At 47.5% G+C, this 24,820-nt stretch overlaps 1 protein-coding gene and 1 long non-coding RNA gene across 5 annotated transcripts; one reads left to right on the forward strand and one right to left on the reverse strand.

The window, feature by feature from the left end:
• Window positions 1-219: 219 nt before the first annotated feature.
• On the reverse strand, window positions 220-16,034 carry NOL6 (nucleolar protein 6). Of its 2 annotated transcripts, none has more exons than XM_049625086.1 (26): window positions 15,948-16,034; window positions 14,703-14,909; window positions 14,501-14,617; window positions 11,436-11,615; window positions 10,899-11,067; window positions 10,533-10,667; window positions 10,285-10,448; window positions 10,076-10,196; window positions 9,813-9,871; window positions 9,627-9,728; window positions 9,308-9,423; window positions 8,982-9,159; window positions 8,683-8,805; window positions 8,361-8,509; window positions 8,135-8,210; window positions 7,766-7,906; window positions 7,505-7,622; window positions 7,273-7,427; window positions 7,006-7,169; window positions 6,399-6,551; window positions 6,066-6,163; window positions 5,171-5,295; window positions 4,959-5,048; window positions 4,365-4,559; window positions 4,147-4,248; window positions 220-3,922 (listed from the first exon to the last, which is right to left on the reverse strand). In XM_049625086.1, the coding sequence occupies exons 1-26, from the start codon at window positions 15,999-16,001 to the stop codon at window positions 3,773-3,775; spliced, it is 3,441 nt and encodes a 1,146-aa protein (XP_049481043.1). In that variant the 5' UTR covers window positions 16,002-16,034; the 3' UTR covers window positions 220-3,772. The 2 variants fall into 2 exon arrangements, with proteins under 2 accessions (XP_049481043.1, XP_049481052.1); XM_049625095.1 differs by lacking the exon at window positions 15,948-16,034 and adding an exon at window positions 15,609-15,794.
• Window positions 15,795-23,571, forward strand: LOC125918882 (uncharacterized). Of its 3 annotated transcripts, none has more exons than XR_007456605.1 (5): window positions 15,795-16,292; window positions 20,509-20,716; window positions 22,426-22,512; window positions 22,940-23,048; window positions 23,319-23,571. It is a non-coding gene; the product is annotated as an uncharacterized LOC125918882 (long non-coding RNA). The 3 variants fall into 3 exon arrangements; XR_007456604.1 differs by having other exon boundaries at window positions 15,797-16,292; window positions 20,513-20,716; window positions 22,449-22,512; XR_007456603.1 differs by having other exon boundaries at window positions 15,798-16,292; window positions 22,449-22,512.
• The last annotated feature ends 1,249 nt before the right edge of the window (window positions 23,572-24,820 follow it).

Consider the following 24,820-nt stretch of genomic DNA (forward strand, 5'->3'; position numbering starts at 1 on the left):
GAGTCCTGTTGCTCCCCACACACACCCTCCCCCCCCCCCCACTCTGCAGCAGAGGGATGGGCAGGCAGGCTGACCTATTCTTGAGTAGGGTAGGGGTGACTCACGTGCCCCAGGCTTCCCCTCCCCTTAATCGCTCACCTGGATTAATCTATGACTCACAAAGCAAGTACCGGATGTTGGAGGGGTTGTATGTATGTTTGTTTATTGGGGTGGGGGCACTTGGACGAGTCCAAATCCGAGCAGCCCTCAGGACTTCTTTGAACGTAACCTGCTGCAAGGACCCCTAGGCTTTGGGATCTTGCTCTTTTTCTCCAAAGTCATGTGCTGGGCAGAGGAAAATAGGGTCTTCAGCTGAATGGATTCCAGTTTAGAGGAGATGGTGATACCACAGTCAGAAGAGAGGACACTTTGAGAATTCACTAAATGTAACCACACAGCGAGGCTTAGAAGGTCTGACAGAACTGGGGAAACCAAAGCCCCGAGAAGAAGGCTTTGTTTAAAGCCACAGAAACAATCCAGAGTTTTTGCCTCTGCTTTTTTTTTTTTTAATATTTATTTTTGAGAAAGAGAAACAAAGACAGTGCAAGCCAGGGAGGGGCAGAGAGAGAGGGAGACACAGAATCCGAAGCAGGCTCCAGGCTCCGAGCTGTCAGCACAGAGCCTGATGCAGGACTCGAAGTCACAAACCGTGAGATCATGACCCGAGCTGAAGCCAGACGCTTAACTGCTTAGACTGAGCCACTCAGGCACCCCCCACTCCCCCAGAATTTTTGCCTCTTTATCTGAGAGCTTTCTCTCCTGACCTACTCTTCAAAAAAAGAGAGTTCCCCTTTTACAGTAACTCTGAGCTGGAGACAAAACCTGCACACAGACTAGTGCATACAGACATGTCCATGCCCCCCAACACACAGAGCAGACAAATCACTCCATACATCAGACTCCTACCCCATCATGTCCACCTGCAGACGTAAATGCAGAACCCCCCAGAGGCAGACACACCCACGGGGATGTATAACCTACATCCTGCCCAGCCTTGCTCACACAGGAGTTCCTAGTCTTCTCTCCTTCCCTTCCAATGAAGTTCCAGCTCCTCATGCCACCATGGTCATCTTAGACCACACCAGCCTCTTCACCCACTTCCTAGAGATTGGAGGAAACAGGTTGGAGCTACAGTGTGATGGACTGTGAGGTTGGAGCTACAGAGTGATGTAGCCTGGGCTGCCTGCTTTCTCCACAGTGCTGAGCAGGGAGTGCAGAAAGGTGGTACAGCTCCTTGGGTTGAGTTATCTGCCATCTTCCCTTGCCTCATTGTGCCCCTGACAAAGCCATTACCATGCCCATTTTACAGGTGGTGAAGCTGAGCCCATCAAGGGAAGTGATTTGCCCAAGGAAACATGGAGGTAGCAGGGCCAGGGCTCATTTTCCAAGTGGGGACTGGCGTCTGCACCTCTTGGAGCCACCTGCTGCAGTTTTGCCCGGGGGCAGATTCTGTTCCCTCCTTCACCAGGATAATCTAGAACTGGGTTTGTGAAAAGGCCAGAAGCTACAGGATTGAAGCCGACCCACGGATGGAAACAGGATGGTTTGAAACAGGCCAGCACCATCCTTCCCCAGAGCCTACAGAGGGACTGTGGAGAAAATAAGTGAAGAGGAACCAGGGAACACCACAGAACCAAGGTCCATGAGGGCTGGAACTGCATTTCTTTCCCCAAACACAAAGTCTTGTACACCTCTGCCTGGAGTTCATGAATCAAGAGCACAGCTCACATAGCCCATCAATGTATTCTCTATGACATGCCAACATCTAATCTCATGACGGTGACAGGTAGGGACTGGTACAGGTTCACAAAGACTAACAGACTTGGGACAAAATTCAAGATCAGGGCTCCCATATGTGGCTTGTCGTCTTTTTTTTTTTTTTTTTTTTTTTATCTTTATTTATTTTTGAGAGAGAGAGAGCAAGTGGGGGAAGAACAAAGGGAGAGGGAGACACAGAATCTGAGACAGGCTCCAGATTCTGAGCTTTCAGCACAGAGCCCAACGCAGGGCTCAAACTCATGAACCATGAGATCATGACCTGAGCTGAAGTCAGACGCTCAACCAACTGAGCCACCCAGGCATCCCTTATCATCTTGAGGATGAACCCTGATAACCAGGCATCAATCTCTTCACAAACAGGCCCATGCCTGCTGCTGAACCTTTCAGAAAATGAGGATAACTAAAAGCACATACTTCACAGGGCTGGTATTGTTGCATGATCACGTTCCTGCACATAAGACATGTAAAATAACAGAATGCCCAGCATTTACCAGGCACTCAAAATGTCAGCTGCATCTTAATTCTCAGGGTGCAACTCATTGTCACCTCCACACTCATTCTAGGCAGAGATTACAAATTATGATTCCCTTGTCCTTAAAGCATTTTGGTGGGCCTGCTTGCTCTCCATCTGCCTGGCCTAGATGCCCCTTCTGCACACACCTGCATCCTACTTGAGCATTGTCCTGGGTACCACGAAGGTGCCAAGAAATCTGTTCAAACATGTTACCTGCCCCCAGAGAGTTTACTTCTAGGAGACAATGTTAAAACTATGTGAAAATGGCAGAAAAGCCAGGAACATGGGGAAATTAAGTGACTTAATTTTAAATCAGAGTTTAAAACAACAGAAGAGTTCACGCCCTGTATGCAACTACGAAGTAAACCGAACAGACAGTAATTGCTCTCATGTTTCAGACGAGAGAAAGAGCACCTCAGGCTGGGGGCGAGGGAAGGGTTGGAGGAGGAAGCACTATTCGAGCTGAGTCTGGAAAAACAGCCAGGATTAGGGGAGACAGAGAAGGGAGAGGCTGCTGCAAGTGGGGTGTGGACCGGGGTGAAAGGACGCAGCACCGCCCCCCACCCTGGCACTGAGAGCTCCTGGAGAGCAGGACTTGGGGCTTGTTCCCCCCGCACCCTTACTGCAGGGATGCAGTGGGGACAGTGTGTGACATGAATGGGCAGATGCCATGGAGCCGGGGGACTGAGACACTGAGCAGCCAGGGCAACGCTGAGTGCTTTCTGCAGCTCTCCCGGACTAGGGGACCATCTGTCCCCCTCACCCCTTCACCCCTTCTCTGGTTCATTGGGTACCCAGCCCCTCCTGTCCTCTGTGCTTTCCCATGGTGTACCCTGGAAAGTAACAGCACCCACACAGGAGAGACCCGTGTCCCTTCAATGGGCTCTATTCATACACACAGAGCCCCTTTCCCACTGCTCAGTGCAGATATTCTGTGAGCCTCAAGAAGTGCCATACCTTCTCTGGACCCCATTTAAAGGCCTGACACTGCCCTGAAGGGCATACTAAGGTGTAGGCACACATCCTGGCAATGGGAAGGGGAGACAGCCTCAGCCTTGGGCAAATGTCCTCCTCTCCACACTTCTGGAAACATCCTAGGAAGAAAAGGAAAAAAAAAAAAAAAAAAAGCCCAGACTAAGGCTGACAGGTGGATGGATCTCCTGGGTTCATTCAGTTTGGCTGAGCTGGCTTGCCCTCCTCTTCTGGAAGTTCAGACAGGCCCAGGGGACTCTGTAAGAAACCAGGCCCCTGCTCTGATGCTGAGGCATCAGACAGAAATTTGGGGCAGGGCTTTTCTAGGGGAACATCTCAGTGTGTTTAGGCCAGCAGGTACTCCATGGAAGATCCGTACGCAACGAGGATGGAGATCATGCCATTGACATCTTGCTCCAGAGGTCTGAAGTCCGGCTGTACACCTACAGCTTGCTCCTGGGGTGGAGATCACACAGTCCACCTCTCACTTCGGGCCTCCACAACCTGTACCAGGCCTTCACCCAGGATGGCAAAGTCCTCCAGGATCGCTTCTACATTGGGCACCATCACCAGCTCCCCACTTTGAGACACCACCATGTGCCCCTTTGTGTTGGACGCCTAGGGGAACCAGAGAAATATGGACTGAGGTGTCACAGAGGCACACCCAGAGACACCAAGCCGGGTGGGGGTGGGGAGCAGTAGCAGTAGTATAGATCGACACACAAGACACATGCTTCACACCTGACCCATGCAGTCAGGGAGCATGCCACATACAGACATGCATGCCCACATGGAACCACATGAACACACTTGGGAACAACACTTATCATCAGCCAGCACACCTTGAAGGGCTGGGGCTGGAAGCTGGTGGGCTTCCAGAGAACACCAATCACCTCTCCACCATGCTGGTCATAAAAGAAAAGGGCCAGGTCCCCAAAGGCCTCCTAGGAAAGGGCAGGACATAGATAATATTACACATAGACATCTGAGAGTCACCTCCATGGCCCCAGCTTCACCTGGAAGCCCCCTCCCCAGGTTTAGTCAGCCCTTTAGGACCTACCCTGAGCTGTGCCAGATAAAGCTGAGGAGGATCGTAGCCTAGCACAGGCATCAAGGACGAGGGCCCTGGCTCATTGAGCAGGCCACGGCAGAAGGAGGCAGCTGGTGAGTCCACGGCTTGGCGGTGCCGGGGGATGTGGCGGGGAGACAGGCGGATCAACACGTCATACATATCCAAGGGTGGCCGGAACACTGTCTGAGGGAGTACCGTAGTGCCCACTGGGAGTTGGGAGCTGGACCACAAAGCCTTCCACATGCCCACCTTGGTTCCCTCCTTCCCTTTTGTCTGACCCCCCATTAGGGGCCCAAATGTTCATCTGAAGGTGGGAACATCAAGCCCCAGCTGGTGTCAGCCAGCTTCAATCTGTCAGGAGGAGCACAGGCTACAAGTGTGAGGCCTGGATAGAGCCAGGGACCTGGTTCTCCTGCAGGTTCCACCACTGCCAGGCACCATGGGCAGTATCAATGCCTTCTGTGGATTCAGTCTTGCCAAACAAGAGGGCTGAGCATCCTGTGAGAGCCCCTATAGCTTCAGATTCCCAATGTTCAAAGACAGAATCCCTAGAACCCGAGTCACTCTTGGTCAAGGGCTTACCCTGATGTCCCCAGGCCCCCGGGGATCCATTAGCTGCTTCTCTAGGACAGGCAAGGCCTCGGCTGCCAGGACCACAAGCTGCTGTAGGATCTGAGGGGATACACACAATCAAATACATCAAACCTGAGTGTGGGTCTTTCTTAGCTCATGCTCGGCCTGCTTTCTCCTTGGGGGAGAAGACCACAAATTTAGAGGTGAGGATGGGATTGAACCTGGGGTGATGGTCCATCCTGTGTCCATACAGAGTTTTTACGATCCTGGGGGGTAAGGATGACCATGACTGGGAGTTGTCTCCGAGCTGCCAGGAAGCCACTGCGGATCTCCACCTCCTCTTCCACTGTGAACAAGAGGGGGTCCTGGGTCAGCCTGCCCCCTTCCCCAGCTCTACTACCCCAGATCTTCCTACTGTACACCCAACAGCTGCCCATCACAGGGATTTTCCAGTGCCCCTCCCCCAAAGGACAAAGGCAATGTAAAGGACACCATGTTTGCCTCAATTGGGTGGGGCGTTAAACTCTCAGCCTCAGCCCAAAGGCAGAATTTTCCACTGCCTGGCACCCCATTCTAGTTTCCGGGCCGACACAAGCTGAGGCCTGCCCCTGACCCCCTTCCCACCCTATGCTCCCACACACCTGGGGAATTAGGAAGCTGACACCCTCCTCTCTGCTTGGACCAGGAACTCCTCATGTTACAGCTGAAAATCATCACCCCCACTCACCAAGAAGTCTGGACATCTATTCTAACCTGGGCCCTGCCCTGATCCCCACAAGACTTCTCACTTAGTGTTCAGGGTCCCCCTTCTACTCTCCTTTCCCCTCACAGCCCCCTCCAGGTAGCTTGTTTACCACCCCGGTCCATTCTGTTTCTGAGCATCATAGGAACAAACCATAGCTCTATAGCCTTAGAGCTCCCTAAAGCCTTGACTGGGCCTCTTCCTCCTAGTAACTCCCCACCCCAAGGCATCAGGGCCAGGCACAGATATCTGGGAAGGGGAAGCCACGAAAAAAGCCCTAATAAACTGGCGTGGAAAACCCTTGTGTGCCCTATTGCTCTGCAATCCACAAAGGTTTTTTCTTGCAGGAGTCTGACCCCAGTCCTACCACTTACCAGTGAGCTCATTGTTGAGGTTGACAATAAGGGGGTTGTTCTTCCAATCAAAGGTTGATATCAACAAAAGGAACCGAAGGAAGCCCACCTGGGGGGAGCTGAGAAGAAGGAATGAGTAAAGGGTCTGGGCCCAACCACATATCCCAGGGCTTTCCCCATGGCCTAGACAATCTAGACCCCCCAGCATGGATGGGGGTGGGAGGTGTCTTAGAACCTCTTCTGTCACTTTTTTTAGCTACCCTTTCCCATTTGGACTGAAGGTACAGCCTAAGGGACGACAACTGGCCCCAAGGGGAACTTTCTGGCTAGAGAAAAGATGGAGTTCGGAATCACCTGGGAGGGGTAAAGGGCTCAGGGTGCAAGAAAAGAGCAGCAACCACCAGGTCCAGGCTCTCATCGGTGAGCCCCTCACCCAGAAGCTGGGCGCGCACCCACCGCTTGGCCAGCCGTGCCACACCTGAGAAGGCTGGGTGCTGCTGCTGGAGTCTGTGGGGGGAAGAGGGAAGTGGCAATGAGACTGAGGCACTCAGGGCCCAAGAAGAGTATTTCTGCTCTACCACCACTATTTATTCAACCTTTACCCAAAGTTGCCCTCTGTACAGAATCTCACATCCCCCTAACTAACACCCCAACAGATCAGTCCTATAAAATTCCCATTTCAGGGGCGCCTGGGCGGTGCAGTCGGTTAAGTGTCTGGCTCTTGACTTCGGCTCTGGTCATGATCTCATGGTTCTGTGAAATTGAGCCCCACATCAAGTTCTGTGCTGACAGCACAGAGCCTGCTTGGGATTCTCTCTCTCTTCCTCTCTCTAAAAAATGAATACATAAACCATGGTATAAATTTATACCAGGTGGCCTCCCAGAGAGACAGGTGGCCAGGAGAGCAGAATAGAAACAGGCAAGGATCTACAGACAGAAGAACCTATGCAGGTGGCCATACCCATGCAAGGCACTGGTGAGCAGGGGCAACTGCCTTGTGTCCCTCTCAAGGCGGAGGGAGGCAGGCGTGTCCCTCAATGAGATCATCCCCTCAGGGCTCCGCATTTCCCTCAGGATCTGGGGCTCCCGCTGATAGGCCACACGAATCCGGAACACAAACCCATCCTGTTCAAAGAGGGTATGGGATGGGAGACACGTGTCAGCATGGGACACCCTAACACCCTGTGCCCTCCCTCTCTGGGGAATCCCTACCCTACACCAGTCTAACCTTGAGGACATCAGTGTGCATGGCTGTGGCACGACACTGTAGCCCATGCTGTTGGGTCAGCAGCTCCGCCAGGCGCAGCTGGAAGGCAGCTCGGACCCGGCGTATGGCCTCAGCATCCTGTGGCCACTGACCACTGCCCTCCAGATGACATACCACTAGGAAGAAAAGAGGTTCAAGACTGCAGCATGGAGTGGGAACAATTTCTCTCAACCCCTCCCAAGAGGATCCTCACCAGTCATGGGCTCCACATAGGCTGGACAGGGCTTGTCAGGCCGAGGCAACAGCGAGGCCTGCTCTCGCAAGTGATCGTAGAAGGAGTAGGCTGGCCAGACTGGGGTTGGTGGGAACACCTATGGAAGATGCAGGGCTGAGGTAGGGGCTCAGGACTGAGAAAGTGAACACAGTCAGGAGTCGGAAAGGGGAATACTGGAGGAATGGGGTAGAGACAAGGAATCGCTAAGCAGAAAAGGCTTCCTGCCACCTTCCACCTCACCTCAGTGTAGCGCAGTACTGGATGAGCTCCCTGCACAGCAGACACAGTCAACGGGAGACCTTCTAGCCCCCACAGGAGGCGGCTGAGGTCATCGTAGCAACGCACTGCTGCTGCCAGAGCTTCCTCACCTGTGCTGGAGGTCTGAGAGGGAGAACACAGTCAGTCAGGAGGCCAGGACCCTACAGAACCCCACCACCACCCAGGATATTGCCACAGCTCGGGCTGCTGCAGAGCCAGCACTCCCTCTGCTGGACACTATGAGAAGTGCAGCCTGGCTGAGGTGTGCTCTCCACCCCCTACCTAAGCTGGCCACACAAGCTACTCTGCAACCCCTAGCCTTAACCCTTAGCCCTGACCCATGACCCTTACCTCTTTCGGGCTTTGGATCAACGCGTCCAGAAGGCCCCCCACATAGTGGACACAGGTATCTGGGATGTCGGCATGGCTGGGAAAGGGGCAGAGACTCAGTGTGGTCACTGAGGAATATGGAGAATGCTGCTGGACATTCGCTGCTCAGCCCAAAGCCTGGGCCAGACCCTCCTAAAAGGCTCCCCAACCCACCGGTGCTTCCCAGCATCCAGATGCTAACACTCACAGTGCCAAGAGATGGGTGACCACCTGGTGGGGAATAAGGCGCTTCTGGGCCATAGAGGCTGCCTCCCAGACCACAGCTTCCCGAATGGCTCCATCCTGGAAACGCCGAAGCTCTGAGCGAAATCCCCAGAACTGGCGGAAGTCAGCAGCCTGAGGAAAGGCAATGGGTGGTGGAAGAAATCAACAAAGATGGGCTTTATCAGAAATCCCCAACAGGACTCAATCCAGGTGGCATGAGGATGATCCACCCTACTCCTGCCAGTGCACGGCCTGGAGTTCCCAAGACAGAGCCAAATCACCCCCCAGACCCCAGAGCTCCTCACCTCGGGCTGGTTGGCTTCCGGACCCAACTCAAGGACACTGGTCAGCCCCTCAGGCCGGAGGAGCAATCCTAGGGTCAGGGTCCCAGAGTCTCTGTGCTTCGGTGGATCCTGGCTAATGTCCCACTATAGGGTGTAAAAAGGCTGAGTTCAAGCCAAGAATGCCCCAGCTTGACCTGGAAATCCAGTTTCCAACTAGGTAGAAAGATCTAGCTAGAGGGATGGTGTGTCTTTTGTATTACCTGAGACCCTAGATCTAGTCCTCCTTAAACCCACAAACTCCCTACCCCACAGCACCTCACCTCTAACACTGGGGGCCGAGAGTGGGCCAGCAGGTGAAGGCGGGACCCCAGACCCTGCTCCAGGAGGGTGGTCAGTGAGCCCAAAGCAGCTGAAACATAGTCCCCACCAAGATCCTGCAGCTCTGGCCACAGCTTTAGCCGGTGACATGCTGCCTGCAGGCGACTCAGTGGATGGAGACTAGAGGGACAAAGAGACAGAATGAGATACTGCTGACCCCAAGTACCACCCCCTCCCCAAAACCAGGAACATCTGAGCACCTCTGCCCCACCACTGTAGCTCCAGGGAAAAAGAACCCACTGACATAGCCTGTCAGCCATAAACTTACTGCAAGACGTGGTCAAAAGCCCGGATCATGGGTTTGGGAGTCATCAGCAAAAATTGGAATCCATCATCAGCTCTGCTGTCCAGCAATGCCATAGACAGCCGTGCCTCATGCTGTACCTGGGGCCACAGGGTAAGCAGGGAACTCACATGTGAGATTATCACCACTATACCCCTCCCTTCAGTGACCTGAGGGCTCAGACCAAGAGACATGCCTGACCTAAGCTCTTTGGAGAAGAGTTTCTGGGGTTCTGGTACTGGTAGAAGGGACACAGTCTGGACTGGGACACCTGGGGAATCCAGGAATGGGGAACCATTGGTACCTGGTGGTAAGTAGAGGCAGTGACATCAGCACAGAGGTTGAGACAGCCTGAGGAGTCCAGGAAGACAACAGAGAAGGCCTGATGGAAGTCAGCCAGGGCCGGCTTGGAGGCATAAAAAAGAAGCCAGTCAGGGTTGAGGCCTTACCTTCAGGCCTCCTTGCCCAGCCCCAGCCCTGCCCCACTCACCAAGGAAGGATCTGAGCTGAGACATAAGCTGATCCCATTGACTGTCAAATCTGTGGTGGCTGAAGTGAGCCAGAGAAGATGGGTGTGTCAAAAGGTATCCTCCTCCCTGGGGACCCAGCACTAATGACACTCTCCCTCCTCCCTGCCTGCAGAATTCAGTTTGCTCTTCTGTCTTATGTTAAGAAACTGAATGACCCTTGATAGAATGAGAGGATTCACAGGATGAGTAGAACCCTTGGCCTTTCTGAGTCTAGCCACCTTACCCAGAAACTGCAAGACGCTTCTCAGGACCTGGTAGCCACTCATGGTGGTGTGGATCTTGCGTGTGGACACAAGGAAGGCAACCAGCATGGAGACAAGGAACCCACTGAACCCTCCCAGGCCCTGAAAAAGAGATGGAGACAGAGAGGCCCAAGCTCAGAGCCAACCCGCCACTCAGTGAGGCAGGGAAGCTGGGCCACTCCCAACTCACCTTGTCCAGTTCCCGCTGCCGCAGCCAGACCTTCAGAAGTGCCACGCCATCCTTCAGCCCCAAGGCTGAGCCCAGCACAGTTGACAGCAGCTGCACGTGAGACTCAAGGGCCATGTCCTGCAGAACCCATGTATTATAGTGGGGGGTGGGAGGCTCTGGGCTACCTGTGGGGGAGGGGAAGCCATGAGAAGAGAAATACCCACAACACTCTTCCCTTCAGCTCCACCTTGACACAAGTGCCTGCTCACCATCCCCTGGGGGACTCTGCCCTCGGTACCAGGCAGAGCGCACATTGTTCTTAGATGGCAGCAGGCGGCACAGGCGGAAGAAGTCAGGTGGAGGGCACGGATGCAGACGTACAGTGACCAGGCGCTCATCCTTCCCTGGGGGAGACAGGGAGTGCTGAGATCCTTCCAGGTGGGTCTCTGTGCCACCCTCCTCCTACCTGAGGGTACCGGGTACCATGCCCTCCCACTTCAGAATCTGAGGTCTTTGTACCTTCCCCCTCAAACCTGAGGCCTAAGCCTCTCACCTTGGACTTGAGGCCCCATGCCCCCCCCACCACTGAATCTGTCACTCCATACTGTGCCTTCAGCCCAGTATGTGCCTCCCACCATGTGGCCGAAGTAGCAGCGAGGGTTTCAGGTGGCAGCCATTGGTGTAGGAGAAGCGAACACTGCCAAAGAAGGGGTCTTGGCCCAGGTGGTGAGCTAACTGGGCCAGGTAGAGAGCACGCTTGCGGAAGTAGCGCTGGTTCAACCCATCCTTGTCCTGTAGGAGCTCCTGGAGAGGGTCAGAAAAGAGAGACATGCCCAGGCACTTAAATGCTTTTTGTTAGAGAGCTTGGAGGCCAAGATGAAGCCAAGGTGAGTCACAGTTTAGAAACCTCAGGGAATTTTGCTGGCCAGAGTGCATGAACCAGGGACAACACCACCATATTTAGTTCTCAGATGACGAAGGCAAAGTTCCAAAGGGCAGCAACTGGCCCAAAGGCACATTTAAGCTGCCCTCAAGATGACAGCAGTGATCTGCTCTTTTGATTTCGAGTTCAGATTTCAATCCCCTGGCAAGTGGCAGGTGGGAAAGAAAGACCCAAGAATTTGTAGGTGGTGAAGCAGCAGTCTCTCCATTCCCCAAACTCTAGACCTCACCTTGGGCATGGTCACTGCCATATCCACATTAATGTCCGGCCGAACGCAGGTACCCAGAAGGTAGCTGCCCACAACAGTGACCTGGGCTGGAGGCAGGAAGCAGAAAGAGCCCTTCACAGTATAGGGCACTTGGTGGAGGGGTACTCGAACCCCAGCTGGGAGCCAGGTCTGGTCAGTCAGCTGTGGGGACAGAGACAGTGATACATATTATTTGACTGCCTTCCTGACATGTCCCCTTGGTGTCTAGTAGACGTCTCAAATTAAACATAGCACATTTGAGGGGCGCCTAGATGGCTAAGTAGGTTAAGTATCCAACTCTTGATTTTGGCTAGGTCATGATTTCGTGGTTCATGGGTTTGAGCCCCACATCAGGCTCTGTGCTAAGGGCATGGAACCTGCTTGGGATTCTCTCTCACTCTCTCTCTCTGCCCCTCATCAACTTGTGCATGCATGCTCTTTCTCAAAATAAATAAATAAACTTTAAGAAAATAAAAACAAAAATAAACACATCAATACATTTGAAGTCAAACTCCCAGTCTTTCTGTAAACACATCCTCTCCATTAAGGCAACTTCATTCTAGTTGCTCAAGCCCAAAACATTTAGTCACCTGAACTCATCTCTTAAAAACATCCATTTCACTTTTAAGAACATCCAGACACTAACCACCTCTACTTCTCTATCCTAATCTGAGATGCCACCATTTTCCAGTGGATCACCGCATAATAGGTTTCTAGCTAGTCTCCCTGATTTTATCTTTATCCCCTTCCCTTCTACCTTTAACACAACAGCCTGAGTGAATTACATTCTTAAAAATTATCAAGGACCCTCAAAGAGCTCTTTTTACGTGAGTTATATCTATACTTACCGTATTAGAAATTAAAATGAAGAATTAAAAAAAATTTATTACTTTTTTTTTTAACTTAAATTTTAGTTAGTTGACATACAGTGCAATATTGGTTTCAGGAGTAGAATTCAGTGATTCATCACTTACAACACTCAGTGCTCATCACAAGTGCCCTCCTTAATACCCATCACCCATCTAGCCTATCCCCTACCCACGTCCCTCCATCAGCCCTCAGTTTGTTCTCTATCATTAAGCGTCTTTTGTGGTTTGTTTCCTTCTCTTCCTCCCCCCACCCCTGCCATTCTCATATGTTCAGCTTTTTTATTTCTTTTTTTATTAAAAAATTTTTTTTTAAACATTTTATTTATTCTTGAAAGACAGAGAGACAGAGCACAAGCAGGGGAGGTGCAGAGAGAGATTGGGAGACACAGAATCCAAAGCAGGCTCCAGGCTCTGAACCGTCTGCACAGAGCCCGATGCAGGGCTCGAACTCATGAACCGTGACATCATGACCTGAGCTGAAGCTGGATGCTTACCCGACTAAGTCACCCAGGTGCCCAACACCTGTTTTATTTCTTAAATTCCACCTATGAATGAAATCATATGGTATTTACCTCTCTGTTTGCCTTATCTCACTTAGCATACTACATTCTAACTCCATCCACGTTGTTGCAAATGGCAAGGTTTCATTCTTTTTGATGGCTGAGTAATATCCCATTGTATATGTATACCACATTTTTATCCATTCATCATTCAATGGACATTTAGGCTCTCTCCATAGTTTGACTATTGTTGATAATGCTGCTATAAACATTGGGGTGCGTGTACCCCTCGAATCTGTATTTTTCATCCTTTGGATAAATACCTAACAGTGCAATTGCTGGATGGTAGGGTAGCTCTGTTTTTAGTTTTGTGAGGAACCTCCACACTGTTCTCCAGAGTAGCTGAACCAGTTTGCATCCCCACCAACAGTGCAAGAGGGTTTCCCTTTTTCCACATCTTCATCAACACCTGTCGTTTCTTGTGTTATTAATTTTAGCCACTCTGACAGGTGTGAGGTGGTATCTCATCATGGTTTTGATTTGTATTTCCCTGACAAGGAGTGATGTCGAGCATCCTTTCATGTGTCTGTTAGCCATGTGGATATCTTCTTTGGAAAAGTATCTATTTATGTGTTCTGCCCATTTCGTAGCTGGGTTATTTGTTTTTTGGGTGTTGAGTTCAGTAAGTTCTTTATAGATTTTGGATACTAACCCTTTATCAGATGGGTCATTTGCAGATATCTCCTCTCATTCTGTAGGCTTTTAGTTTTGTTGATATTTTTTTCTTTTTTTTAGAGAGTGTGTGAGCAGGGAAGAGGGGAAAACAGAGACAGAAAATCTTAAGCAGGCTCCATGCTCAACATGGAGCCTAACACAGGGCTCGATCCCACGACCCCAGGATCACAACCTGAGCTGAAATCAAGAGTCAGACATTTAACCGATTGAGCCACCCAGGTGCCCGAGTCAACTTTTTAAAAATGAAGCTAGATCAACATCACTGTTACACCAAAAAAACGTCCCATCAGTGGTTCCTCTTTTTACCCAGAGCAACAGCCAGTCCTTGTTTCGGTGTAACGAGGCCCTGAGTGAAATGCCTCCTTCCTCCATTGCCTTTTTGAACTCGTGTCCTTCTATTTTCCCCTCATTTAATCCCAGGAACATACCAGACTTACTACTGCCTTTGAACCTTTGTGTTGACTATTCCTTCCTTAGATATCTACATGGTTGACTCACTTCCTCCAAATCGTCAGACTACTGTCACTTCAATGAGGCCTACCTCAACTACCCTATTTAAAATTGGAAACCATTCCCACCCTCTGATATTCCCACAATCCCCTTACCTTGCCCTACTTTCTCCTTTTTCCATAGTGTTTACCATTTTCTAATATTGCCACTCAGTTTACTCATCATGTTTATTGTCTACTATCTGTAAGTCCAACACTAGAAAGTGGGCTGCTTTGTTCACTGATGTATCCTAAGAACACAGCTAATGCAAGGAACATAAATGTTTGCTGAACAAATGAACACATGGTTGACTGTACTTCCAGTTGAGCCTCCTGGAAGTGAAAATGAGCTCCCTAGGACCCCACGCCCTCTGAAGAAGAGCAAGGCCTTGTTTCAGAGGCCTACACTGAGGACCTCTCCTGGACTTCCCAGTTCTTCACTCTACCTGCGTTACCTGGGTCTTAGGAGTTGAGGGCACCTTCAGGACTCGCTGGTTGACCTCCCGTAGGAAAGCATCGATCCGCTCCTTCTTCTTCTCTGACAGCCTTACTTCCTTTAGTAGCTCCTCTACCTGTAAGAAGAGATAGGGGTGAGTTCTTCAGCCTCAGGGTTCCAGGACCATCCCTCTAACCCAAGCCCCAGCCACCCAGTAGTACCTGCAAACGAAGCAAGCTAGAGTGGAACAGACTCTCAGTCTCCCGAAGGCGGTTTAGCTCTTCATTGGTAGGCTCCTTGTACAGTTCTGCCTGGCTAAGCTTCACTGGCTGCAGGAGACTCTCCATTGGAGACCCAACCAAGGTACACTTCTTAGAGTACTCCTTCTTTCCTTCCTGGCGTGTGTCTTCCAGAGCTAGTTCCATCACCTGTGGCCAATGAGAAGAGAAGCCAGTGTGAGGTCAAAGGTGTGTAGCATGCACTGCCTAAAATGCCACCATGATAGGACATGGATAAATGCTTCACAGGCTCCTGTTCACTCTTTTGAACGGAAGTCAGACTGCAAAACCCAGGATTATCATTACTTAGAACATTACTGAGCTCTAGTCTTAAAACTCCTGAGTTGAGGGTTCCCTGTCTATTTGACAGCACAAGCATGGAGCTTGGCTTGGAGCTGGAAGGGGTAGTAGTTGACTGAGCCCTGACCTAAACAATGCCTGAGCTCCTTGTATTTCCAGATACTACGCATCAGGAATCTTCCTCTTTTGCTGGGTTTGTCCTGGGAATTCACAAATGCCATCTCCACTCTTGCTCTATCCAAATCCTGCCAACCTCTAACCTGCCAGCAATCCCTGACGGTAGATTACATCAGTATACATTAAGTGGTCAGTGCTGGAAAGACCTAAACCTACTGCCTCAGGAAAATATACTCAGTAAATCATCCAATCTTCAGTAATCCCAGAAGAAAATGTACACTTGAAGGAAATCAAGGTTTCACAGGTAGTATGCCTACTCTGTCAGCAGGCATCCACACCCTGCACACCCTGGTCTGCAGAATCCTAAACCTTCTTCCCTACAGCCATGGCCCCCGCCTCTACCCCACAGTCCTACACTGGAGAGAGCCTTACTGGAGGGCTCCAGAAGAACCACCATGTGCCCTCCATTACAGCGGCGAGCACAGAACTAGGCACAAGAGGTCAGATCTCATCCAATGACAAGAAAGAGAACCTGGTCGGGGAAATGACCGACGTCACAGAGCTTTCGAAGGAGTGAGCTCAGTAAACTTTATTGCTGCTATCCAAATAACGCCAGGTTCCCCCTGGGTCTGTCTCGGTGCGCCAGACTGGCAACATGGGGGAATAAGGCTCCTCCAGAAGGGACGGCCATCCTGTCCCTCGTCGGCGAGCTGTCAGACTCTGCCACCTCTTGCACGTAGAACATTCCTCCCTCCCAGATGGCTCACCCACCTCCGGGTCCCCAGCAGCTGCCCGATGTTTCGCTCCCGCAGGGGCCGGCCCCATCACTCGGAGTCCAGGTCTTGCTCACGCACTTTGGTTCAAAGCCCACGTGCTCAGCACTTCTTCCCACCCTGGCTGAATTGCTGAATCCCCACCACAGACCTGCTGAAATCCCGCCACAGAATTGCTGAACCCCTCCACAGAATAACCGAAGCCTCACAACAGAACTGCCAAAGGCTTGCAGCAAAGTCACCGTACCCAACGGGAAACTTCCCGCACCCAGCAGTAAACTTCCCGCACCGCGTGGGGACTACCCTCGTGCCGCAGGACTCCGCCCAGCTCCAGAGCCATTGGGTGAGTGCCCGATGAGTCGCTGGCGATTGGTATCTGTCACTGTCCAGGACCGCCCATCGTGGGGGAGGAGCCAAACAGTGTTCTCCGATTTACGGTCTCTTTGCGACGCCAGACCGGAAGCCTGCCTGTAGTTTAGCGGTCGCTTGCTTTTCCTTATTTCCGCCGCTTGCGTCGAAGGGGGAAGGGCGGAGCTAGTTTGGGCAAGGGCGGAGCTAGTTTGGGCACTTGGGATTGTTTATTTATACCTGTGGTTTCTATCCTTTTTTTCCATCCACCACATCGTCTCAGTTGTGTCGGTTTTGTCAATTCCACCTCCAAAATATACCTTGAATTCGTTCATTCTTCACTGCCTTTAGTGCCAAATTTAGTCCAAGTCACATCATCTCGTGCCTAGATTATAATACCTTTCTCCAGTTTATTATTAAATTTTCCAAATCTACCCCAAAATTGTAATATTAATATAATGAACTCTCATATATTCTTCACCTACCACCCATCATAACTTAGTGATAATGTTTTGTCGGATTTGTCTTTTAGGTATTTACATACTGTTTTGCAGAACCACTTAAGAATTAGTTGTGCACATCCCTGAATACTTAGGCATTAATCTACCAAGAACAAGGACTAATCATAGTCCAGTTATAAAATTCAGAAAATTTAAGCTCTATCAGTACTATTCAAATTTTGCTGATTATCCCAATAATACCCTCTACATAGTAGTATTTTATTTCCTGATGTAAGAGCATGCATCAATTTGGTTGTCACGTTTCTTTTCTCACTCTTAATCTGGGATATTTGCTGAGCTCTCCATTTTTTGGTCTTTTATGACATTTTTGAAGAGTATAGGACAGTTTTATTCAATAGCTTTTTACTTTTTATTTGAGTTCAATATATATGTATATGTGTGTATATGTATATGTAATTATAGATGTATGTACAATGTACACAAAATTACATATATACACATATGCATATATAATTCCATACATGCATATATAATCACACATATATGATTATATATACATCTGATTATGTATATACATATGTATACATGGAGGAACTACATAAGGTAATTCTTCCTAATTACATAAGGTTTGAATATGTATAAACCAAACATACCCATGTTACCAGCTCCCAGAAAAGCAGAACATTTCTTGAACCTTTAGAATCTCCCCTCATTCTGCCATCTAGTCATTATGCCTCAAGAGTAACTACTATCCTGACTTCTAATAGTACCGACTAATTTATGCAATAGCTTTTAAAGGAATTTTTCACAAGAGTGGTCTTGTCCTTCTTCAATCCATTTCCATGTAGTTGCCAGAATGAGTGTCTTGAAACCATCATTCTCTCATGTCACTCTCCTCTTAAAAAGTCATCATTCATACTAAATACGAATTTTAATAAAACCTCAATCAGTATGGTCCTTCCCTGGCCATGCCATCCTTTCTCTTGATACTCTACCCTTGTAAAATAAAGAACTTAATGTTCTTTTTTTTTTAATTTTTTAAAGTTTATTTTTGAGACAGAGGGCATGAGCAGGGGAGGGCAGAGAGAGGGAGACACAGAATCTGAAGCAGGCTCCAGACTCTGAGCTGTCTGCACAGAGCCCAACATGGAGCTTGAACTCACAAACTGCCAGATCATGACCTGAGCCAAAGTCAAACGCTCAACTGACTGAGCCATCCAGGTGCCCCAAGAACTTATATCATGTTCTTTCACATCTCAGAGACTTGAGCCAAGCTGTTTGCTCTGCCTGGAACACTTTTTCTCGACTTTTTCTCTGCTTCAGTTATCAGCATAAGTATCACATCTTTAATTAGGCCTTCCTGATCATCTGATCTGAAATATGTTTTGCCTTATCTCGTCATCCCATTTGTTTCTTTTTAGCACTTTTTTTTTTACAATTTTTTGATTGCTTATTAGTTGTCTCTTTGTTTTTGACTGTGAATCCATGAGAACAAGGACCACGTCTACATGGCCAATGCCTAGCACACTGCAAATACTCAGTAAGTGTTTACTGAATGAATGAATGTGACCACTGTCAACCTTTATAGCCTTGTCTCTGACCATTGTTTCTATCAAATTTTATGCCCCAGCCATATTGAACTACTTGGAGTTTCCCTAGTTACCTGGCTTTTTGTCCTGGGCCTTCAAACTTGCTGTCCTTTTTGCTCAGTGTCTTGATTGTTTTTTCCCCAGCTTTATTGAGATATAACTATTGTATAACATTTTTTAAAGATTAAAAAAAATTTTTTAATGTTTATTTATTTTTGAGAGAGAGACAGAGCATGAATGGGGTAGGGGCAGAGAGAGAGGGAGACACAGAATCCGAAGCAGGCTCCAGGCTCCAAGCTGTCAGTACAGAGTCCGACGTGGAGCTCAAACTCACGAACTGTGAGATCATGACCTGAGCCGAAGTCTGGCGCTTAACCGACTGAGCCACCCAGGTGCCCCTACATTTTTAAAAGATTTTTTAAGAGGTGTCTGTGTGGCTCAGTCAGTTAAATGTCTGACTTTAGCTCAGGCCATTATCTCACGATTCAAGCCCCATATAGGGTTCTCTGCTGTCAGCTCAGAGCCTGCTTCAGATCCTGTCTCCCTCTCTCTGCCCCTCCCCCACTTGTACTCATGCTCTGTCTCTCAAAAATAAATAAAACATTAAAAAATATAAAATAAAGTCTATGAAAAATGGATTTTTAAAGGTTTATTTATTTTCGAGAGAGAGAAAGCACAAGTTAGGGAGAGGCAGAGAGAGAAAGAGAGAACGAGAATCCCAAGCAGGTTCTGCAATCAGTGTGTAGCCCAACACAGGGCTCAGACCCATTAACAATGAGATCATGACCTGAGCCAAAGTCAGAAGCTTAACTGACTGAGCCCCCCTAGCTGTTGTATAGGCCCCTAGCTGTTGTATAATATTAAGTATAAGCTTTGCAATGTGATAATTTGTCATATGTATATGTTGCAAAATGATTACCACAATAATGTTATAACTAACATTATATTTAACACATCCTTCACCTCACGTAAATACCATTTGTTGTTGTTGTTATGGTAAGAACAAATAAGATCTATTCTCTTAGTGACTTTCAAGTACACAATACAGTATTGTTTACCATAGTCACCATGCTATACATTAGATCTCCAGAACTTATTCCTTTTTTATTTATTTTTTTCAATATATGAAATTTATTGTCAACTTGGTTTCCATACAACACCCAGTGCTCATCCCAAAAGGTGCCCTCCTCAATACCCATCACCCACCCTCCCCTCCCTCCCACCCCCCATCAACCCTCAGTTTGTTCTCAGTTTTTAACAGTCTCCTATGCTTTGGCTCTCTCCCACTCTAACCTCTTTTTTTTTTCCTTCCCCTCCCCCATGGGTTTCTGTTAAGTTTCTCAGGATCCACATAAGAGTGAAACCATATGGTATCTGTCTTTCTCTGTATGGCTTATTTCACTTAGCATCACACTCTCCAGTTCCATCCACGTTGCTACAAAACTTATTCCTTTTTTAAAAAGTTTATTTATATATTTTGAGAAAGAGAGAGAGCATAGGGGAGGGGCAGAGGGAGAGATTGAGAGGGAGAGGGAGAGAATCCAAAGCAGCTCCACACCCAACATGGAGCCTGATCTGGGGCTCAATCTCATAAACTGTGAGATCATGACCTGAGCTAAAATCAAGAGTCAGATGCTTAACCAACTGAGCCACGCAGGTGCCCAGAACTTATTCCTCTTGTAACTGGAAGTTTGTATTCTTTAACCAATATCTCCCCAGTTCCCCTACCCCTATCCCCTGGCAACCATAATCTACTCTCTGTTTCTATAAGTTTGGCTTTTTTTTAGATTCCACATATAAGTGAGATCATGCAGTATCTGTCTGCTGACTTATTTCACTCAGCATCATGCTCTTAATTATCATCAATGTTGTTACAAATGGTAGGATTGCCTGCTTTATAGCTGAAGAATGGTTTTTTTATATAAAAATTTTAAAGTTTATTTATTTTGAAAGAGACAGAGACAGTGCAAGTGGGGGAGGAGCAGAAAGAAGAGGGAGCAGAGAGAATCCCAACAGGCTTCATGCTGCCAGCGCAGAGCCCCATGTGGGGCTCAAACTCACGAAAACCTGAGATCATGACCTGAGCTGAAACAAAGAGTCAGATGTTTAACCAACTGAGGCACCCAGGCGCCCCTGACTGAAGAATGTTTTGATTGTTAAGGAAGATTTCCTGGAGGAGATGGGTCTGTGCTAACTCTTGAAGCATAAGTTGAGTTTGGATTGACTGAGAAGATGAATCAGCACCATGGAAGTTTAACAAGCCCTGAGGAAGATCAGAGAGTTGAGAGATAAGTCAACCACTCATTCTACATTGGATGACACTTAAGAAATGGCAAGCCCGGTGCTCAGTGTCAAGGATAAAGAGATAAGTAAGACATAATGATCACAAGCCAGAAACCTGGGGTAATGTTCTTGCCTTCATAGTTTATAGGCTGGTCCCTCTATTCAATTCTTTTTTTTTTTTTTAGATTCCAGCTTTGACCTTTATTTAAGAGACCAGATGGGTTGTCCCAGGAACCAAGTGTCAGCCCTAAGGCCAAGCAAGGCTGGAAAGCCACATCTGGCCCTGCTTCGCCCTGAGCTGCAGCCTCAGTCCCAGTATCCTGCTTGCTACCAGCAAGCGGAGATGCAGGTGCAGGTGGAGGGAGCCCTAGGAGATTGGACGTTGCTATTGACTCATTAAAACAAACAAATAACAAACAAAAACACCCAAAACTATTGATTTGGGGCTTTTTCCTAAACAAACAAAAAAAAGTACACTAAGCTTCTATGTTTCCTGTGACAGGTCATCTGGGGTGGTGGGGGGAAATCTGCATGACTCCCCCTCCCCAACAGCAGCATAACTTCTGTATAACCCATCATCGGGGGCAAAGGGTGGGCACACGGAGGTTATTGGCTCTTGTGTTCATTTAAATGCAATCTCATAGAGGTTTATTCTGCCCCTGCCCTGCTTCCATTTAAAATTGCATTCACCCCTGATGTGCCTGGCTGGCTGTGATGGTAGACAATGCAACTCTTGAATCCTACCATGGGTGTAGAGATCACTTAAAAATAAAATCTTAAAAAAAAAAAAAAAAAAAAAAAACCCAACCTGCACTCACCCTCCCAAAAGAATAATACAAATAAAAAATAAAATTGCATTCACCCCAACATTTTCAGTTTTAGGCTCTAATTTAGTCACCTTCATTAGTACTCACCAAAACTTGCAATATTATTTGTCTAGTAATTACTGATTTTTGTCTGATTCAATCTCAGCCACTAGAATGTAAGCTCCATGACGGCATAACTAAATCATTAAATCATTTAGCATAGGGCCTGTCACATAGCAGGCAATTAATAAATATTTATTGAATGAATAAGTGGCTCTTAAGAGCATCTCAGAGGCTGGGAGAAAGATGTAAACAAATAATTGCAGTATAGGATTGGAGGCGTTGTGTTATGTGTGGATTGTTATGGGCACATTAGAATAGGAATATTACAGGGCTTTGGTTAGGAGCAATCATGCTTAAGTGGGATAACCAAGGTTCAACTCCAGGTTCTGCCATGTACTCACTGGGTCACTTTTTTTTTTTTTTTTTTTTGGAAAGAGAGAGCTCGTGGGCTGGGGAGGGGGCAGAGAGAGAGAGGGAGAGAAAGAATCCTAAGCAGGCTCCTGTGCTGTTAGTGCCGAGCTTGACACAGGACTCCATCTCATGTTACACGGGATCGTGACCTGAGCCGAAATCAAGAGTTGGACGCTTAACCGACTGAGCCATCAGGTGCCCTACCTTGGGTAAATTTTTTAGCTTTTCTAACTTTTATTATATTCAGGAAAATAGATGTTCTAGTATGGATGTCATGGATTTTTGAGAGAATTAAACAGGAAACTACATGTAAAAAGTCTGTCACAGACTGATGCACAGCAAACATTAGCTATAATTATTAAAGGAAGATTGTGTCTCCTTAAGAACACTATTGGACTTAACATGTGTTAACATATGCAGAATTTAAAAAATGTTGGTCTCCTAAAGAGTCATTCTGTAAGGTAAGAATTGACCTCTCCAAAGCAAATACTCCTACCTCTCATTTATCTTCCAAGATTTCTATATTTTCTCCCTTTAGAAGAAAGAATCATTTCAGAAGAGCCCAGGTTGAGGAGCACCAGGTGATACCAAACAGACTGAGGGTAAGTGTCCTATTTTCTTCACCACCAGAGGGCACCACTAGTCAAGTCAATCTACCCGTCATAAAACAGGAACTCTAGGAAGCTGTTTTTGCCCTTCATTCTTCTGACAAATATGTTTTGAGTACCTACAACATGCCAAACATTGTAGTGGCTTGTATATAAAAAAGGAGCTTGTATAAACAAGACCTGTCATCCTTGTGGAATCTATAATATTGAGCATCTACTATGTGTCTGAGAGGTTCTATTAGACATGGGGGTGGAGGGTGGGGTTCAGTTTGCTTTTGCTGTTTTACTGTCCTTGGCTGTAAGCCCATGAGAACAATTACTTAGTGTCTACTTTGTGTCAGACAATGTGCTGGTTGCTGTGGATCCAGGCATGAATATGACACAGTTGCAAACTACTAATAAACAATGTCTTACCTGCTAGGATAAAAAGGCATGAGAAATTCTGTGGAAATAAGAGTTCTTCAGACCAAGAATGGAGAATCTTAAGTACATACTTCGTTAACACACTAGGATATAAGCTTCCTACACAGGTATATGTTTATTAGCCACCTCCCTTAGGGCCATGGTTATTGTAGATATTTACTATGAGTTTGTGAGTTTGTTTGAAGCCAGGGAGCAGCTTCTGGTCTGTGTCAGTTGTATGTTCTAGTGGGTTAGGCTAGGGATCTACCATCTTCTGGGGCAGGGTGGGACTGTGATGAGTTTATGTGGGTGAAATGTTTTGAAGATGAACTTTCTGCCTATTTGTCTACTCACATCCTTGTTATTAAAGGTGTCAACATCATCTCCTACGTTTCCAGGTCAGCAATTTTCTTGTCCCTAAATTGAATGCTGGAAGAAGGGAAGTCAGAACCAGCAACACAGCATCATTTTGGGAGAAGGGGATGTATTGACTAAGACATTCTCCCTCCTCTGAAGTGAGCCCTATTTCCAGTGGATTTGGTTCCAAGACCTAGAAAGTAGAGTTGGGAGCTAGGGAAGGATTCTTCAAAATATTGAGATCTCATCTCTGATGAAAAAGAACAACAAAAATAAATAAACAATGCTCCTTCATTGTGGATTGTGCAAAGTGACTTCCTTTTAAAGGGTATGGTATACAAAGGAGGTGAAAAGGGTTACATTACAGTGGACAGACCTGACACACTACCTCAGCCAGGTGATTGAGGTCAATATCAACACTGATAAATCATGTGGATACTATGTGCCCTGATATGATGTGATAAAAAATATCATTTTACTTCTGTGATCTTCCACCCCAAAACCTATAACCCACAAATTCTAATTGAGGGACATTATACAACATACTTGATTAGTACTCTTCAAAACCCTCAAGGTAATCAAAAATAAGGAAAGTCTGAAAAACTGTCACAGTCAAAGGAAGCCTAACAAAACATAAAAACTAAATATAGTGTGGCATCTTAGAACAGAAAATGGACATTATGTAAAAATTAAGGAAATGTGAGTGAAAACTTTAGTTAATAATGTATCAATATCGATTTATTAGTTATAATAAATGTACTATATTAATGTAAGATGTTAATAAGGGAAATTGGGGTGCCAGGGACATGGTAACTCTCTGTAGTGCCTCCTCAATTTTTCTATAAATCTAAAACTGTGTAAAAAATTGTCTACTAAAAAATCAAGGTGCCTGGTTGACTCAGTTAGTGGTGTGTACAACTCTTGATCTTGGAGTTGTGAGTTCAAGCCCCACTTTAGGTGCAGACATTGCTTAAAAATAAAATCTATTTATGTTCATTTTTGAGAGAGAGAGAGAGTGTGAGTGCAAGAGGGGCAGAGAGAGAGAGAGAGAGAGAATCCCATGAGGTGCAGAGAGAGAGGGAGAGAAAGTGTGGAGCCTGGAGTGGGGCTTAAGCTCACCCAATGCAGGGCTCGAACTCACAAACCCTGAGATTGTAAGTTGAGCTGAAGTCAGATGCTTAATCAATTGAGCTCTGCAGGTGCCCCCAAAATAAAATCTTTTTTAAAAATGGAGGAGGTGGTGGTGCCTGGGTGGTTCAGTCAGTTGAGCATTGGACTCTTGATTTTGGCTCAGGTCATGATCCCAGAGTTGTAGGATTGAGCCCTGTATCTGGCTCTGTGTTGAGGATGGAGCCTGCTTGAGAGTCTCCCTCTTAAACAAACAAACAAACAAACAAACCATCAAATAAATAAATAAATTTTAAAAATGGAAGGGGTGGTAGCCAGAATACAGCTATGCCTTAGTATTTTTTTCTTTAAAGTTCCTATTTAAAGGGGCGCCTGGGTGGCTCAGTCAGTTAGGTGTCTGACCGCCTCAGGTCAT

Source organism: Panthera uncia, chromosome D4 (genome assembly GCF_023721935.1).
Source record: "Panthera uncia isolate 11264 chromosome D4, Puncia_PCG_1.0, whole genome shotgun sequence".
NCBI classification, from domain to species: domain Eukaryota; kingdom Metazoa; phylum Chordata; class Mammalia; order Carnivora; family Felidae; genus Panthera; species Panthera uncia.